This window comes from Gigantopelta aegis, chromosome 4, assembly GCF_016097555.1.
Source record: "Gigantopelta aegis isolate Gae_Host chromosome 4, Gae_host_genome, whole genome shotgun sequence".
NCBI classification, from domain to species: domain Eukaryota; kingdom Metazoa; phylum Mollusca; class Gastropoda; order Neomphalida; family Peltospiridae; genus Gigantopelta; species Gigantopelta aegis.
In genome coordinates, this window is record NC_054702.1 from 25,945,986 (window position 1) to 25,963,111 (window position 17,126).

Below are 17,126 nucleotides of genomic sequence, written 5' to 3' on the forward strand. Positions count from 1 at the left end.
CCAATACAGTGGGTCGTTTTACCCTGTTTACACACCTGCTTCATGAAGTCTCACCTGGGATTTAATTTAATACTTGCAGGGGCTCTTGATTCTTGAATTAATTCACTTAACAATAATATTTGTAAAGCCCTGGAGCTTTTCTTTATCTGAGGCAAATTAGTTTCTGTAAATAGTTATCTCCCCTGCTTATTCCACGCCAGTCTCAAACTATTAATAGGATTAATCTGTAATTGAAATGCAAAAGTAAGAACTTTGTGTTGTCTAGCTTCCTTGCTGTACGTATAATTGCCAGAGGTGCAATATGGGTTATAAGATTGATTGAAGGGTTGATCATAGGATTGAGTGTATAGTGTAGGATTAAGTGTAGGATTGATTGTAGAAATGGTCATAGGATTGATTGTAGAATTGATCATAGGATTGTAGAATTGATTGTAGAATTTATCAAAGGTTTGATGGTAGAATTGATCGTAGGATTGATCACAGGACTGATTGTAGAATTGATCATAGGATTGATTGTAGAACTGATCATAGGATTGATTGTAGAATTGATCATAGGATTGTAGGACTGATCATAGAATTGATTGTAGAATTGATGAAAGGTTTGATTGTAGAATTGATTGTAGAATTGATCAAAGGTTTGATTGTAGAATTGATCACAGGATTGATTGTAGGATTGATCATAGGATTGATTGTAGGATTGATTGCAGAATTGATCTTTGTATTGACTGACAGACCCAGGTTTTTACAAGCCAAGGGTTAAGCTTTCATTCATCATTTAAAAAGCCAGTGCTCCACAACTGGTGTAACAAAGGCTGTGGTATGTACTATCCTGTCTGTGGGATGGTGCATATAAAAGATCCCTTGCTGCAAATCGGAAAGAGTAGCCCATGAAGTGGCAACAGCGGGTTTCCTCTCTCAATATCTGTGTGGTCCTTAACCATATGTCTAACGCCATATAACCATAAATAAAATGTGTTGAGTGCATCGTTAAATAAAAACATTTCCTTCCTTCATCATTTAAAATTTAACAAAAATAGTACAGCTATAATTAAAGAGTCTAAGGCCCACTTTCTGTTAAAATGATTTTGCTAGTGTTTCCACAAATTTATGAATACAATGCATATGCATAGTACATTTTCTATATACACAATTTTTCCTAATGCAGCAAGGGATTTTTTATATGCACTTTCTCACAGACAGCAAAGCACATATCTCAGCTTTTGTCCAGTTGTAGTGCACTTGTTGGAACGAGAAAAACCCCAATCAGCTGAGTGTGATGATGTCATAACATGAAGTATTTGCTTTTGGCTTAAAAATACACTTTAATGGTGTCACATTTTGTACGGTAATCCGCTTACAAAAATACAGATATGAAAAAGCACCTTTCCTCACATGCAAATGCACGCAATAAATCATGTGTGGAATTGCATTGATCGAAAGCGAACCTTAGTTCAGGAACCATTTTCCCATTCTAGACAAATACGTAGCGGGGGTGCCAACATTTTCATCCATTTAATACCATTTTCCCAGTAATTTCATTAAAAGAATTAATAGATTTCATTTTATATTCTTCAGTGATTATTTTGCTCCCTAATTGTATTAAAAAAGAAAGGCGTTTTGTTGTTAGATTAATAACTGCCTGACAATTTCATAATTATTTTGTTGATTAATTAACTGGAAATCACCAGCGAATCATTGTAATTAAGTTATAATGCAGTTGACAGCACACAAATGTTATTTCACAAAATCTGCAAATTAAACTTGTGTCAGGATTGCAGTGAGTGAACCCATTAATTATTGAATCATGTTTTTCTATGCCATCCACCTATCTGTTAATCCATCCATCCATCTATCCATCCATCACTCCATTCATCAATTTACAATGCAATAATCCTTCCATCTGTCGGTCCATCTATCTGTCCATTCCCCCCTCCATCCAGTATCCTTCCCTCCCTCCCTCCCTCCCTCCCTCCCTCCCTCCATCCATCCATCCATTTACAATCCAACAATCCTTCCATCTGTCTGTCCATCTGTCCATTTATCCGTCCGTCCATCCATCCATCCATCCATCCATCCATCCACCCATTAATTTACAAACCAACAATCCTTCCATCTGTCCATCTATCTGTCCATCCATCCATCCACCTTTCCTTCTAACCAACCAGCCATAAACCCAACAACATCAGTAAACTCACAACACTGCATTGGCAAGATAGTACATACCATGACCTTTGCTTTAACAGCTGCCAGGCATTGTTTGGGACATGAAAAGCCTGACTCCATCAAGGGTGCTTTGTTCAGTGACCCATTGCATCTCAGGTGAGTGCTCTAACACTGAGCTATATTCTGCCCAAAGCTTTAACCACTGCACCATAAAGTATTTTTTTTAAATTTCTTTTATCTTCAAGGTGTTATTGATCTTGTGATTTTTCACACTTCAGTGAAATGCTGTATATACCACTGATGTACGTTCTGCTCCATCTAACTGCATCACATCCCATTCCTGGTCAGCTGTTTCCCCATCTTTACGGTACACACTTTGCCAAATGTCTGCAACTTACAAGTAAAGTGTCTCATACCCAACTTTTCATTAAAAAGGAACAAGAAGAATATTAAATAATAAAACAATATGTTTATTTTATTTCTGTTTTATTTTATTTCATTTATTTATTGATGGGGCAGAATGTAACTCAGTGGAAGAGTGCTCACCTGAGGTGTGACGCGTTATAGGATCAATCACCCTCAATGGACTTGAGCTCTTCCCCTTCCCCTGTCCCAATATAGTATAATAGAAGGAAATGTTTTATTTCATGACACACTCAACACATTTTATTTCGATTAGCGGCAAGGGATCTTTTATATACACTAACCCACAGACAGGGTAGTACATACCATGGCCTTTGATATACTAGTCATGGTGCACTGGCTGGAACGAGAAATAGTCCAATGGGTCCACTGATGGGGATCGATCCCAGACCGACCGCACATCGAGCGAGTGCTTTATCACTGGGCTACATCCCACCCCCAACTTGTATAATAAGACCAGTATAGTACAGTGAACCCCCTTAAAACCGGACCCTCAGTAAACCGGAATTCCCTCAAAACTGGACGTTTTACACAGTCCCATGATTTGTGTATCTTTTAACACTAACATTTACCCCTCTAAACCGGAAACCTCTCTAAACTACACCAGACACAATTATCCGGTCCCTTTGTGTTCCTTTAATGCAAATTCCTTTAATGCAAAAACCGGATGGTCACACCAGCATCAATCATTACTGCATTACATATACTTTGAATACCCACTCAGCCGATAATGTGATTGCATACGCAGAGCTAATTACATGTGCGCATTCTCCAGTGTCACTGTTGTGCAGTTGACAAATATCAATTAAGGGATTAATTAACAGCTTTGATGTTTAAATAACTGGAGCAAACACATGTACTCCCTTTATTCTGAGCTCGATTGTTACAAAGTTAGATTAACTTACAAATTTGATTGAGCTCCTTTTCATAGCTTACATCTACGTCTCACAATTACTGCAATGAACGGCAAAGCAACTAGGAATTTAGTTCATTTTTTCAATTGTTTGAACCCTTTTTTGTTTGTTTTTTTGTTTTTTATCTTTGCAAAGTTTATTTAACAAAATAAAGAGTAACCAAGAGTAAAATTGTTTGGCTTGGTTTGGTGGAAAGTTTGTTCATTTTAATATTTACTTTGGACATTTCAGAACATCCAGCAAAACGCCGCCATGTTGAATTATCGCTTGATGATAAACTTAAAATAAATAAAAAGTTGGAAAGTGTACCTGGTTTTTTTTGGGCAGTTTTATTAGTTATTATATCAGTAGAGAACACCAACCAACAAATGGTTTACCTCAATACTGAAACCTCTGTAAACCAGATACCCCTCAAAACCGGACCTTTTCCTTGGTCCCATGGCTGTCCAGTTTTGAGGGGTTTCACTGTATTATCTTGTCTATGGGAAAGTCCATGATTATCAAAGATTCCTTTGCAACATTTTGGTATGAATAATATCACATTTCCTCTCTGTTTGTTTTTCAAACAAGTGCTAAAATAACTGTTGTACATAAGATAGCTGTAGTTGAACATGTACTTGGGCATTGTTAAACAAACATTTAAAGTCCTTTAAATTCATTAAAGAAAGAAACAAGTAGGATATTTAAGAATAAAATAACTCGTCCATTTTAATTTCTTTTTCTTGCTTATATATCCAGTTCAGATGTAAACGCATCATGCACATGAGTGCTCTCCTCCCGCCCTCTTTCTTTTTTCCTCTCTTCCTCCCTCCCTCCCACTCTCTCTCTCTGTCTCTCTGTCACTTTGTCTGTCTCTCTTCCTCCCTCCGTCTCCCTCCCTCCCTCCCTTCCTCTCCATCCCCCCCCTCTCTCTCTCTCTCTCTCTCTCTCTCTCTCTCTCTCTCTCTCTCTCTCTCTCTCTCTCTCCTCTCTCTCTCTCTCTCTCTCTCTCTCTCTCTCTCCCCAATAGAAACCAGCCTCTATGTCCAGGCAAGTCTGCTGGAAATTATACAGGGGGTCTACACTGTGGCAGGTAACATTCTGTTAGTGTGTGGGGGTTGAGTCATGCTTCCCTAGAAAATATATTTTTTAAAAAGATGAAATATGTTCTGAGTAGGAATGGGTTTTTTCAATAACCACAAAACCCCTCCGTGCACACGCGCCTGATATTGTAGTTGATTTTCCTCCTTTTTTTTCAATTTTAAGCTGGCATTAAGAACAAGGTAATTTGACAAAACCAGAACAAATTTCATGCAGATGAAAAATGGATTTGTAATCCCGTAATTACCACTTGCTCATACAACTTTATAAACTGTTTCAATGATTGCAGAAAACTGTTTCGAGTTCTGCCGCCCGCAGTGGATACCTGATCATTTAATAATCTGTATGACTCATGCTTTGTTAGCAATTCGCATCGTCAAGGTTTGGCGACCACCAACCCAGTCACAATAGATATTGCTGTGCACACCTGGTTTGGGGTATTTTCTTGGCACTTTAATTTACATGCAGATTGCTTAAATAAAGTATCAATTACTGTATAGCTATGATTCATGCAAATTGTCAATATAATTTGGTGTTGTTAAAGCAATTGGCAATTGTAGCAATTTGTACATGTAGTTTTGTTAACTGTTGTGTTAATTACTGCATATATTATATATTGTTAGGAATTGGGTAGTTTGTTTTGTTAACTGTTGTGTTAATTACTGCATATATTATATATTGTTAGGAATTGGGTAGTTTGTTTTGTGATGGTTACAACATTTGTTTTGTTAACTGTTGTGTTAATTACTGCATATATTATATATTGTTAGGAATTGGGTAGTTTGTTTTGTGATGGTTACAACATTTGTTTTGTTAACTGTTGTTAATTACTGCATATATTATATATTGTTAGGAATTGGGTAGTTTGTTTTGTGATGGTTACAACATTTGTTTTGTTAACTGTTGTTAATTACTGCATATATTATATATTGTTAGGAATTGGGTAGTTTGTTTTGTGATGGTTACAACATTTGTTTTGTTAACTGTTGTTAATTACTGCATATATTATATATTGTTAGGAAGTTGGTAGTTTGTTTTGTTAACTGTTGTGTTAATTACTGCATATATTATATATTGTTAGGAATTGGGTAGTTTGTTTTGTGATGGTTACAACATTTGTTTTGTTAACTGTTGTTAATTACTGCATATATTATATATTGTTAGGAATTGGGTAGTTTGTTTTGTGATGGTTACAACATTTGTTTTGTTAACTGTTGTTAATTACTGCATATATTATATATTGTTAGGAAGTTGGTAGTTTGTTTTGTTAACTGTTGTGTTAATTACTGCATATATTATATATTGTTAGGAATTGGGTAGTTTGTTTTGTGATGGTTACAACATTTGTTTTGTTAACTGTTGTTAATTACTGCATATATTATATATTGTTAGGAATTGGGTAGTTTGTTTTGTGATGGTTACAACATTTGTTTTGTTAACTGTTGTTAATTACTGCATATATTATATATTGTTAGGAAGTTGGTAGTTTGTTTTGTGATGGTTACAACATTTGTTTTGTTAACTGTTGTGTTAATTACTGCATATATTATATATTGTTAGGAAGTTGGTAGTTTGTTTTGTTAACTGTTGTGTTAATTACTGCATATATTATATATTGTTAGGAATTGGGTAGTTTGTTTTGTGATGGTTACAACATTTGTTTTGTTAACTGTTGTTAATTACTGCATATATTATATATTGTTAGGAATTGGGTAGTTTGTTTTGTGATGGTTACAACATTTGTTTTGTTAACTGTTGTTAATTACTGCATATATTATATATTGTTAGGAAGTTGGTAGTTTGTTTTGTGATGGTTACAACATTTGTTTTGTTAACTGTTGTGTTAATTACTGCATATATTATATATTGTTAGGAAGTTGGTAGTTTGTTTTGTTAACTGTTGTGTTAATTACTGCATATATTATATATTGTTAGGAATTGGGTAGTTTGTTTTGTTAACTGTTGTGTTAATTACTGCATATATTATATATTGTTAGGAAGTTGGTAGTTTGTTTTGTGATGGTTACAACATTTGTTTTGTTTAATGACCCCACAAGACCACATTATTTATTGATTTATTAATCATTGGCTAATAGATGTGAAACATTTTATTTGATAATTCTGACATATACTCTTTTAGGAAATGAACTACATTTTTCCATTAGCAGCAAGGGATCTTTTATATGCACTTTTCAACATACAGGACAGCACATACCACAGTCATAAATATACAACTTATGGGGCACTGGTTGAGATGTGAAAAACCAACAATCAGATAATGTGTGTACCAAAGAGGTTCAATTCTGTGAGAAAAAGAAAGCACCTCAGGCGAGCACTCTACCAACTGAGCTATAGATCCCATGAAAAGTCTTAAATTATATTAATTTATATATTGGTTGAACCTCCATAACTATATCAAAGAATGTGGTATGTACTGTCCAGTCTGTCGGAAGCTGTACATTATTCTGTGCGTGTGAGGAAAATTTAGTTTTGAAACTTACGATTGCCAACAGTTGTAAGTAAATTAAAAATTGATTAGCAACTACTATTTAACATTTTAGAATTGTGTAGTGATCTCTGAAACTTGCATAGTAAATCATGATACCATACTTAAAAAATCTTTCCTGTTTTTATTATTTATTTATTTATTTATTTATTTATTTTAATATTTATTTTATTTTATTTATTTTTTACTTTTTAAAAACATTTTTTTTTTTTTTTTTTTTTTGGGGTGGGTGGGTGGGTTGTTCCCTGGTTTGTATTCAAATAAAATTCACACATGTTTAATATAATTACTCTATAAGCCATAAAAATCATAGTGTTTCTATTACCTAACAAAGACGTATGGGGAACAATGTAAACTACAATGATTAAAAAAGATATTAACAATGATTTCTATCACCATGATTTTGATTTTACTGTCTCCTTTGACATCTAATACACTCCCAGTTAATATTATTTCTGTTTGCAAGCAATTAATATTGATTTGTGCCATGATTAAATTTTTAAAGCCAAACGTTTTCAATAACAGGTGGAAACCGAGTGAGTTGGTTTGATCCAGTGTCCCGTGAGGTGTGTTAGCTTTATTATAGTAATTATGTTCAAACATCAAACAGGACCAACCCACTGTCCCTAATGGCAGACTCTATTATGTGAAATGCTATAAAATATTAAATTTTATCATGACTCTTGAACAAGTCTGTAATATAATACATACAGAATGTTGACCTAACTTTTAATAATGTTGTTTGTGCTTTTTTTGTGCTTTTTTTTTTTTTAAACAAATGTTGTTTTAGATAAAAAAAAATTATAAATATTAATATTAAAGGGGTGGCCTCAAGGTTGCATATTGACAAAAAATATTTATACATTTTGCTTACGAAATTAAAAGCTAATATTTTTACATGTTTATATGTAATTACATGCCCTTGGAAAATTGCATTCTGTTCTGTACTGATATTTAAAAAGGGATCATGAAAAATGTCTGGTTTTGAGGGAATTCTAGTTTACCAAAGGTCAGGTAAAGCACTTGCTTGATGCGCGGTCGCTGTGGGATCCATCCCCATCGGTGGTGCCATTGGGCTATTTCTCATTCCATCCAGTGCACCACAACTGGTATATCAAAGGCCGTGGTATGTTATCCTGTCTGTGGGATGGTGCATATAAAAGAACCCTTGCTGCTAATCAAAAAGAGTAGCCCATGAAGTGCATTTTTTTTTCATCTAAATTGTAAAGTAAGATATTCTTCAAGTTTTTATGTTAGTTTTATAATAAACTTCAAAACATTTCTTTTATAATAATCATGTTATGTTAAGGAAACTGAACTAAAATTTATACACTGGTAAAAAAAAAAAATATATATATATATCACAAAATAATGATATTATGTCAATTTTTTTAGATAAAATTAGAATTAATAAGTTTTGTTCTCAGTTCTTTGTACAAGTTTATCAATACAATTTATTGCCTTTTGTGATACAAACTATCACAGCACATGTTGCTGCATATAGTAAATAATTATTGTAAAGCCACAATGTTTTTGATAAGCAGGTAGTCATTTTCAACTTTCCCCATAGCCAGCCATTTGAAACAGCTGAACATTTTCTTTGGCTCTAGTGTGTCTTACAACTTGAATGGACTGTAGAACTGCTAAATTGTTCCATTGTGACATTTAAAATGGGCCTTACACTTTGAAAAGAACTTCTGTTGCTTAATCTTGTTGCACAGATGGTATTTAGAACACAGACCAGACCTGTGCAGTTGAGAAAATTGCAATTGCTGATGTTTCTTCACTTAACTTGAGATATGTTTGCTACAGTAAAACAGCACACAATAGACATTATTCAGTTTCAAAGAGATTGGGTTTTAACATGATGAGTGAGAATGCATGTGTGAGAATTAATAATCACTGTAAGAAAAACACCCACAGAACCTTTGTCTGTTGCTCACCATTGGCAGATCCAGAAGGGGCTCGAGTCACAGGGGTCCCGTGACACAGTTACCCCTCTTGTTTGAAGTGCTTTGTTTTAATGATTTTCTTTTTAAATTCATCACCCACAATATACAACACTAAATTAGCCTGAAAATGCATCTCTGAGAATCTTTATTTAAAAACATTCTAGGGAGCATCCAACCCCCCCCCCCCCAAACTCCCCTACAGATCTCACTAACTCCCTTTGGGACCTCAGCTCCTCTGCCTTCTCCAAACTTAAACTTGCCATTTTTAGAATTTTGGGACCTCCCCTTAACAAAATTATATGTGGATCCACCCTAGCATGAATCCTTTGTTGCTCCCAGTATGATGAGGGTTGTCCGAGGACAGATGGATTTTAATAGCTTGACGCCTGTTTTCTATAGACATTGATTTCTCTTTCTTTGTACAAGTTCACAGAGTAACTTTGCTCATATATCTTTCACAGTTTATAATGTCAATGTGGAGCTTGAAATGACCTTTTGTCATGTAATTGGTCATGACTCTTGATAAAGAAATGCCACTGGAATATAGTGAGTGTGAATAGAAATGCAAGTAAATACAAATGTTCTGAACATAATCCTTCTTGTATAAATCATCATATATTATATTAATCAACAGGCATTGAAATTAACAAGGTGTCTGGTAACCCATGTATAGGTGTCCACAAAATACAGACCAGGGCCCATATTTTCAAAGCTGACTTTGCACTATGAAATTGTAAAAGCATTGTAAGCTATGACGTCATTGGGAAAACTTTACAATTTCATAGTACTAAGATAGCTTTGAAGGTATGGGCCCAGGGCACTAAGATCACCTTAAGTGCATAAGGTACATGTAGTTATGCACTTAAGATGATCTTAGGTCTAAGATTGCATCGTGGAACAGGGCCCTAATAATCTACAGGTTATGACAAATATATTTATTAATATTACTATAAAATTCCAACACTGTTATATGTACACTGATACTGTGTTATTTCATTCATATCACTGTTTTCACTATACTGATAAAAGTGATATACACATGTGTATCTAAATAACACTCTTTTTATCAAAATTTAGGTGCTGTATAGTTTTATTATTAAATACGATTTTGAGGAGAATGAAGTACTGTTCTCAAGTTTCCTGATATGTAGTAACCTCCTGGGAATTTAAATGACTTTTTGTAACTTATTTTGATGTCTAAATTAAAACAGAAACCCCCTTCTTTAAAATGCCCGCTAGCTTGAAATCACAAAATTGCTCCATTTCAGTCTATTTCAGATGCTGTCTAGTTGAAACAACACATTTTATAATTATTTTATACCCTCTGGATTTTCTTTCTTGTTTAGTATACAAACATGTGTTAGTCATGTGTGTATAATTATTAATGTATATAACCTTTAAATAATTTGTATGTAGATGTAATTACATCTGTGATTTTAGTCTCATATAACTGCAGGTTCATGTTCATATTATTGTTTCCAGTACACTGTTAAAGTAATCATTATAATAATGTGTTAAGGGCAGGATCACTCAAAAGTGGAACTGTGCAGTTAAATTAGGCAACAAAAAACTATTGCATCAAAATATACACATTCAATTATTCCTGAAAAGTACTTTATTCAACTAGCTGCATACAGTTATTCTGTCATATCAGTTTGTTATCAGTATATAGCTGAATCAATGAATTCCATTCAACAGGATCCCAACTTGTTCACAGCCACAAATAAGAAAAAACACATACTTTATTGCATTAATATATTTAGATTAAAACATATTTTAAATCTCAATCTCTCTCTCTCTCTCTCTCTCTCTCTCTCTCTCTCTCTCTCTCTCTCTCTCTCTCTCTCTCTCTCTCTCTCTATATATATATATATATATGAAATCTTTTAATAATGTAGCTTTATTCCAGTGACCTATTTTAAGGCTATTTTATTACCTCGTAACCCACTTTTGAAGAAGCTAACTATACACGCTGTGATTGAATATTTCTGTAATGATCTGTTAATTACGAACCCCACTGACTCGACAATTGCTGGCACCTGTTAGTTGAATCCATTACTCAGCCTCCCACTGATCAGCCACATTATTAATTTCATTTGTCCAGGACATTTCTCAAAACTCATATCTCCATGCAGGAACTGCTTTTGTTCTTTTCAAAAGTAAAGAAACTGCTTTTGTTCTTTTTCAAAAGTGCATGTGACTAGCAACATTAACATGCCTATCACAGGACGGTAATTCTTTGAACAACAACAAAAATAATGACAATAATTCCAACTTCATATTATTGTAATTTGAGTGTTTTTCACCTGTTTGTATTGATGTTTTCGCCAGGTAGCTGTGTGTTTTGTGAATAATGCATGTTACAGGTTACATTTGCAAGTCAAAGCATTATAATGAAAATTATCCGAGCAAGCTGTCACAGTATAAGATATTGAAGGGATTATAAGTTTATGTGTATGTGTTTATTATAATTTATGCATTAATACTTGGAATATTCTTTTGATAATTATAGGACTATGTTAACATATTTTTGATAGCCTTTGCTATTTTTGCAATTTTTCCACCAGTAACCAAAAGTAGAATGAGGTGTAGACCGCTGGTAGCATTCTCACTAGAATACTTTAAATTGGAGGGAAAATGTGTGGATATACATTTGGCATCATTCAGTTGTAGGAAACTGGTTGGTAATAATAAATAGGGTTTCTGCCAGAGGTTAAAATGTGTATGGCACCATACCCAATTGTTTTTGCAGATTTAATTTTTTTAAGTTGACTATTTGACAAAATAAATGAGTCTATCATTACTGTATGCTTTTCTTAACTCCTACCCTAAACCTAAACCTAACCCATTTTCTTTCTGTGGGAGGTCTCTCCCCCCCCCCCCCCCCCCCCCATACCCCTATTGACTGTGAGTGCAATCAGCACACACATTGTAAATATTCAATTTCATAGCGCCATATCCAAATATTTATTTCTGGCATATGGACCATATGGAAAAAAAACAATCAGAGAATGAGTCTACTGACATGAAACGATCCTATGATGGAAGCATCTCAAGTCACAACATTTATACGAGGACATTAATTAGGTGTAAACCCCTCTAAACTGGACACCCACTGGACCCAGTAAGAAGGTCTGGTATTAAAGGGTATCCAGTCTATACAGGTTTGCTTACATGTATACTGATATTTAAAAACGGATTCTGAAAAATGTCTGGTCTTGAGAGAATTCTGGTTTATAGAGGGTCCGGTTTAGAGGAGTTTCACTGTAATGACCATCTCTTAAATATAGTATAAATGGGTTTTTGAGGGGTATGCATGGTGCTATGGAAATGAATGCATCCACAGTCAACAGGGGGGTATGGGGGCCCTCCCCCACAAAGAAAATGGGTTACGTTTAGGGTTAGGGTTAAGAAAATCATACAGTAATAATAAGTGTAATTAATTTTGTCAAAAGATTAACTTAAAACAAAAATCTGCAAAACAATTTTGGTATGGTTCCATACGAGTTTTACCCTCTGGCAGAAACCCTGGCAGAAACCCTGGCTGCATGTGGTGTCATTAAACACCTTTTATTTCATCTCCTATCTCTCTCTCTTTGTCTTGACCAGATGTCAAAATAACCATGTTAGACACCATATTGTCCTAGAATTTGAAAACACAAATAAACCGTGGTTTAAAATCCTTCTAGAGCACATTGATTTATTAATCATCGGCTATTGGATGTCAAACATATGGTCATTTTGACACAGTCATAGAGATGAAACCTGCTACATTTTTCCATTAGTAGCAAGGGATCTTTTATATGCACCATCCCACAGACAGGATAGGACATACCACAGCCTTTGATATACCACTTGTGGTGCATTGGCTAGAGTGAGAAATAACCCAATAGGCCCACTGACAGGGATTGATCCTGGACAGACTGCGCATCAAGTGAGCGGTTTTTCCACTGGGCTACGTCCCTCCGTTTAAAAAAATCCTTCAAAAGCAACAGAAAATGAAATTGTTGTCTTCTTAGTATTTTAAATCTAAAGTAATATATTGGCAGGCATATATAGATCCAGAATATTTTGCAATGGGGTAATCGACATGTCTCAACTTAAAGTCGGAATGTTGTTGGGTTTTTTTTGTCTACCCCCCACTGGATCTGCATGTGACTTGATTTTAAACTAAATATTGATTATTTGCTTTCTTTAAACAATAAAGGTATATTCACCACTAAATGATCACTGTTGAATACAGGCCTGTAGCTTTTAATGACAAACCCTCATTAATTATTGGTTAAGTGGTGTATAATTATCCCATAACCCAGTTCGAAGATCATCTGCCTCACCCCCCCCCCGTTACAGATGTCAGTCTAATCAACCATGCATGACAGGGGACAAAGGGCTGAAGAAATCAGGACATCCTATTAGGGGTTTCCCTGCTGGGGCAACTGGTCCACAAACCGTGACGTCAGCGATATATATTGTAACGGTTCTTTCACTGATGCAGATGTGAATCATAATTTGAAATGAATTTTCTTTGTTCATGGTATATATATACCATGTGTATTTGTATATGATGGTTTTTTGTGGAAAATGTTGGGGGTTTTGGTGTTTATTTAAAAAAATTATATATGTGTGTGTCAAAAATAATTTTTATTATTAATGGTTCTAAAGGTGCCTTTTTAAACATTAAACAACTGCAGTTATTTTAACATTGCTGATGTTACTTTAAAAATCTATAAAATAAAATATTTATTTTAATATTACAGTACTTTCAATACCCTTAAGTTATGTCTATCATAATATTTTGTTAAATATTCAATTTTACAAGTATATTTATGTTGATTATTTATTTAATAATTCCATGTACATCTGAAATCTATCTGTGAAAAGCATCTGTCTGTCTATCCATCATCTTTCCATGCTTTCATCCATCCATCCATCCATCCATCCATCCATCTTTCCATGTTTCCTTTCATCCATCCATCCATTGATTGATATATCCATCCATCTATCCAACCATCCCTCCATCTCTCCTTCCTTCTTCCCTCCCTCCCATCACCCATCTATATATCTATCCCTCCATCCATCTTCCCCATCCATCCATCCATCCATCCATTCATCAATCCATCTGTCTGTGTGTCCATCAATCCATTTGTCCATCGTCTGTCTATCATCCACCCACCCATCCACCCACCCACCCACATCCATCCATCCATCCATCCATCCATCCATCCATTCATCCATTCATCCATTCATTCATTCATTCATTCATTCATTCATTCATCCATCCATTCATCCTTCCATCCATCCATCCATCCATCCATCCGTTCATGAGGTCATACATCTCTCCGTCTCTGCATCCAACCAGTCTGCTGGGTGGGATTTAGCCCAGTCGGTTGAGTGCTTGCTTGAGGTGGTTGCATCGCAGGATCGAACAACCTCAGTGGATACATTCAGCTGATTGTTTTTGTTTTCTCGTTCCAACCATTGCACCATAACTGGACAAAGGCCATGGTATGTGCTTTCCCATCTTTGGGAAAGTGCATATAAAAGATCCCTTGCTGAATTAATAAATGTTTGACATCCAATAGTCGATGATTAAATAATCAATGTGCTCCAGTGGTGTCATTAAACAAAACAAAACATTCCAACCAGTCTGCTATTCACATGTAATTTACCTGTACTACCCCATGAAAAAAAGTTGCCGTATCTTTGAAAGATGCAGGTAACTTTTCATAAAAAATACTTTTTTCTTTAAAAAATGTTCATCCCATTATATTCATTTAAATAAATGACAATGACATACATGTATTTCAGTTTGTATGTGCATGAAACAAATCCTGTTGATCCATTGAAGTGAATATGTTCACAAATCGGGTTTGGTTTTATGAGTAAAGTAACGTCCGAATTTATGAAGCCTATTTTTCTTAAATAAAGGTGTTTAAGCATTGTAAATGTATTTAGTTACACACATGTGAGACAAAAACCAGGCTTTTATATTCAGCTTTAAGTATTTAAAACAAAAATATGAAAGTAAAATAATATGATATTTATATATAAATTGTAAGTTGTAAGTAAATCTTACTTTTTTCTATCATATTAATGATATTTTCATAGAGCATGTAGCTATAGAATCAAATGCATCTTTATATAATATTATAAATATTTTTAAAAAGTGAAAAAGGTTCAAACTGTATATATATCCCCAGCTGGTTTATTAAATAATGTAATAACAATTAAAGGCTGCATGAGTAGACAACCCATTAGTGGTTTTAAATATCAGACTGCATAATTAGTCTATAATTCAAGAATATGCTAGTGTCTGACTTTAAAATGATTCAATATTTAAAAGTTAATTTTATAATAAAAATTATTAACTATGATCAACTTTAGTTTTCTCATATTCTCATACTACGATTGTATTTTAAGAACTGCCTAGTTTGAACTGCATGCTGCACGTACATACCTTTGCTGAGGATGAAAAGACCGGTGAGAAACACGGAGGTAGCACGTAGAATTCCATCCATTCCTTATCCATGCAACACGTTCATCACAGGTTCTCTTCACATCTTCTGAATCTCAGTATCCTAGCTCTCCAGTCCACCAGCCTCTGAAAGGCACCATAAGAGAACACTGCTGAAAACTCGGCTGAAACTCTACAGAATCTTTAAAAACATCCCATCCTAGCTGCCTGGCCCATCTGTGAGAGCTGTAACTTGCATCCCTAATAGTCGCCTGCATTTAAATTGAGCAGAATGCTTTTGTCATGGGGAGTATTGATCCACGGGTCATGGTCATTTCGTCGTATAGGGGTGGCAGGTTGTTTCTGATGTACTTGATCACTTTTCCATATGATTTTGTTTAAGTGTGAAAATGCTTGCGCAAAATGATAAATAGGTTTGATCTAAAGTTACTATAACCTTGCAGTTGCGTTGTTTTTTAGGTTTGTTTTCGTTACAGTTTCGCCAACCTGCCTTTTTTTTTCCTTCAGAATTCGAGTTATCTGAAGTAAGATGAGAAATCAAGAGGCTGTGTTAAAGTCGTGAAATTTTACTACCTGTTTCTTTTGGAACAAGTTGCATAATGACAATCTTCAATATCACATATTTATTTATTTGCCAAAAAAATTCTATGCATCATTTGTCAGTATGCATTAAAAGGCCGAACATAAAGTAGAATTTCTTTTATGTTGAACACCATTTATTTAAAAAATAAATAAATCATGTTTATATCCAAAGATGGTTCAAGCACACTGTCATGGACAAACTTCAGCAATCTGGGCTGGCTATAGTGACATCTAGAGGTTAATAGTTAGTTGTTGGTGATTAGTGATAGTAATGCTATGGTATAGTGACAAAATACCTCTCCTGTGAGCTAGCTGTTAAAACTCATTCTGGGTAGGAGCTGATATCGATAGTGAGATAAGAACCCAGGATCTACAGGTCTTAAAACCATTGGCTATTAACCATTAATTTGTAACACCAAGTCTGGACTGAATTTGGGTAAATAATTATTAATTATTGATGCAAATCTTCACTGCACCAATGTTGGCTATAGGTTTAGAACAACAAGGACTCTGTCCCCATGCATAATGGAATGGAATGGAAACTTGTTTAACGTGCCCATATCCACGAAGGTTCAGGCACGCCCACCATGGATCCGACCTCTGACTTCGCCAGTGGAGGGTTCCTGGCAGGAGGGCATGCATAATTAAGGCTCATAAAATGTGAAGCATTATTTAAATTCTCTAAGTGGTCCTCTACTTGAGAACTTGAAATATATACTTTGTTCTCTCTTTGAAATTACATGTGATAAATGTAGGATAAATGCAGTAATTATGTAAGTTGTGATGCCCAATGTGTACAAACTGTAAATGTGTTTTACTAAATAAATTCTGCACTACTCACAGGTTACAAATTGTTCCAAACATTTAAAATGCCATTTACAAGTTGCATAATATTATAAACATGTTCTTTAGTTGGTGTTTACATAGAGATTAACTAGTGATAATGACAAAGGATATCAGAGTTACCCTGTGAAGGTAACAATGGGAAATTCTGTGAAGATTGCAGAGCGGAATTTCCCATTTTGCCTGCA

General features: G+C 34.7%; 1 protein-coding gene across 1 annotated transcript in view; it reads right to left on the reverse strand.

Moving 5' to 3' along the window:
• The window catches only part of LOC121370277, a 55,483-nt gene extending 39,348 nt beyond the window's left edge, over positions 1 to 16,135 (reverse strand). The window contains exon 1 of the mRNA XM_041495411.1: positions 15,496 to 16,135. Coding sequence (XP_041351345.1) covers positions 15,496 to 15,556 — 61 coding nt within the window. The 5' untranslated portion in view covers positions 15,557 to 16,135. The remainder of the gene's footprint in view (positions 1 to 15,495) is intronic.
• Positions 16,136 to 17,126: the final 991 nt, after the last annotated feature.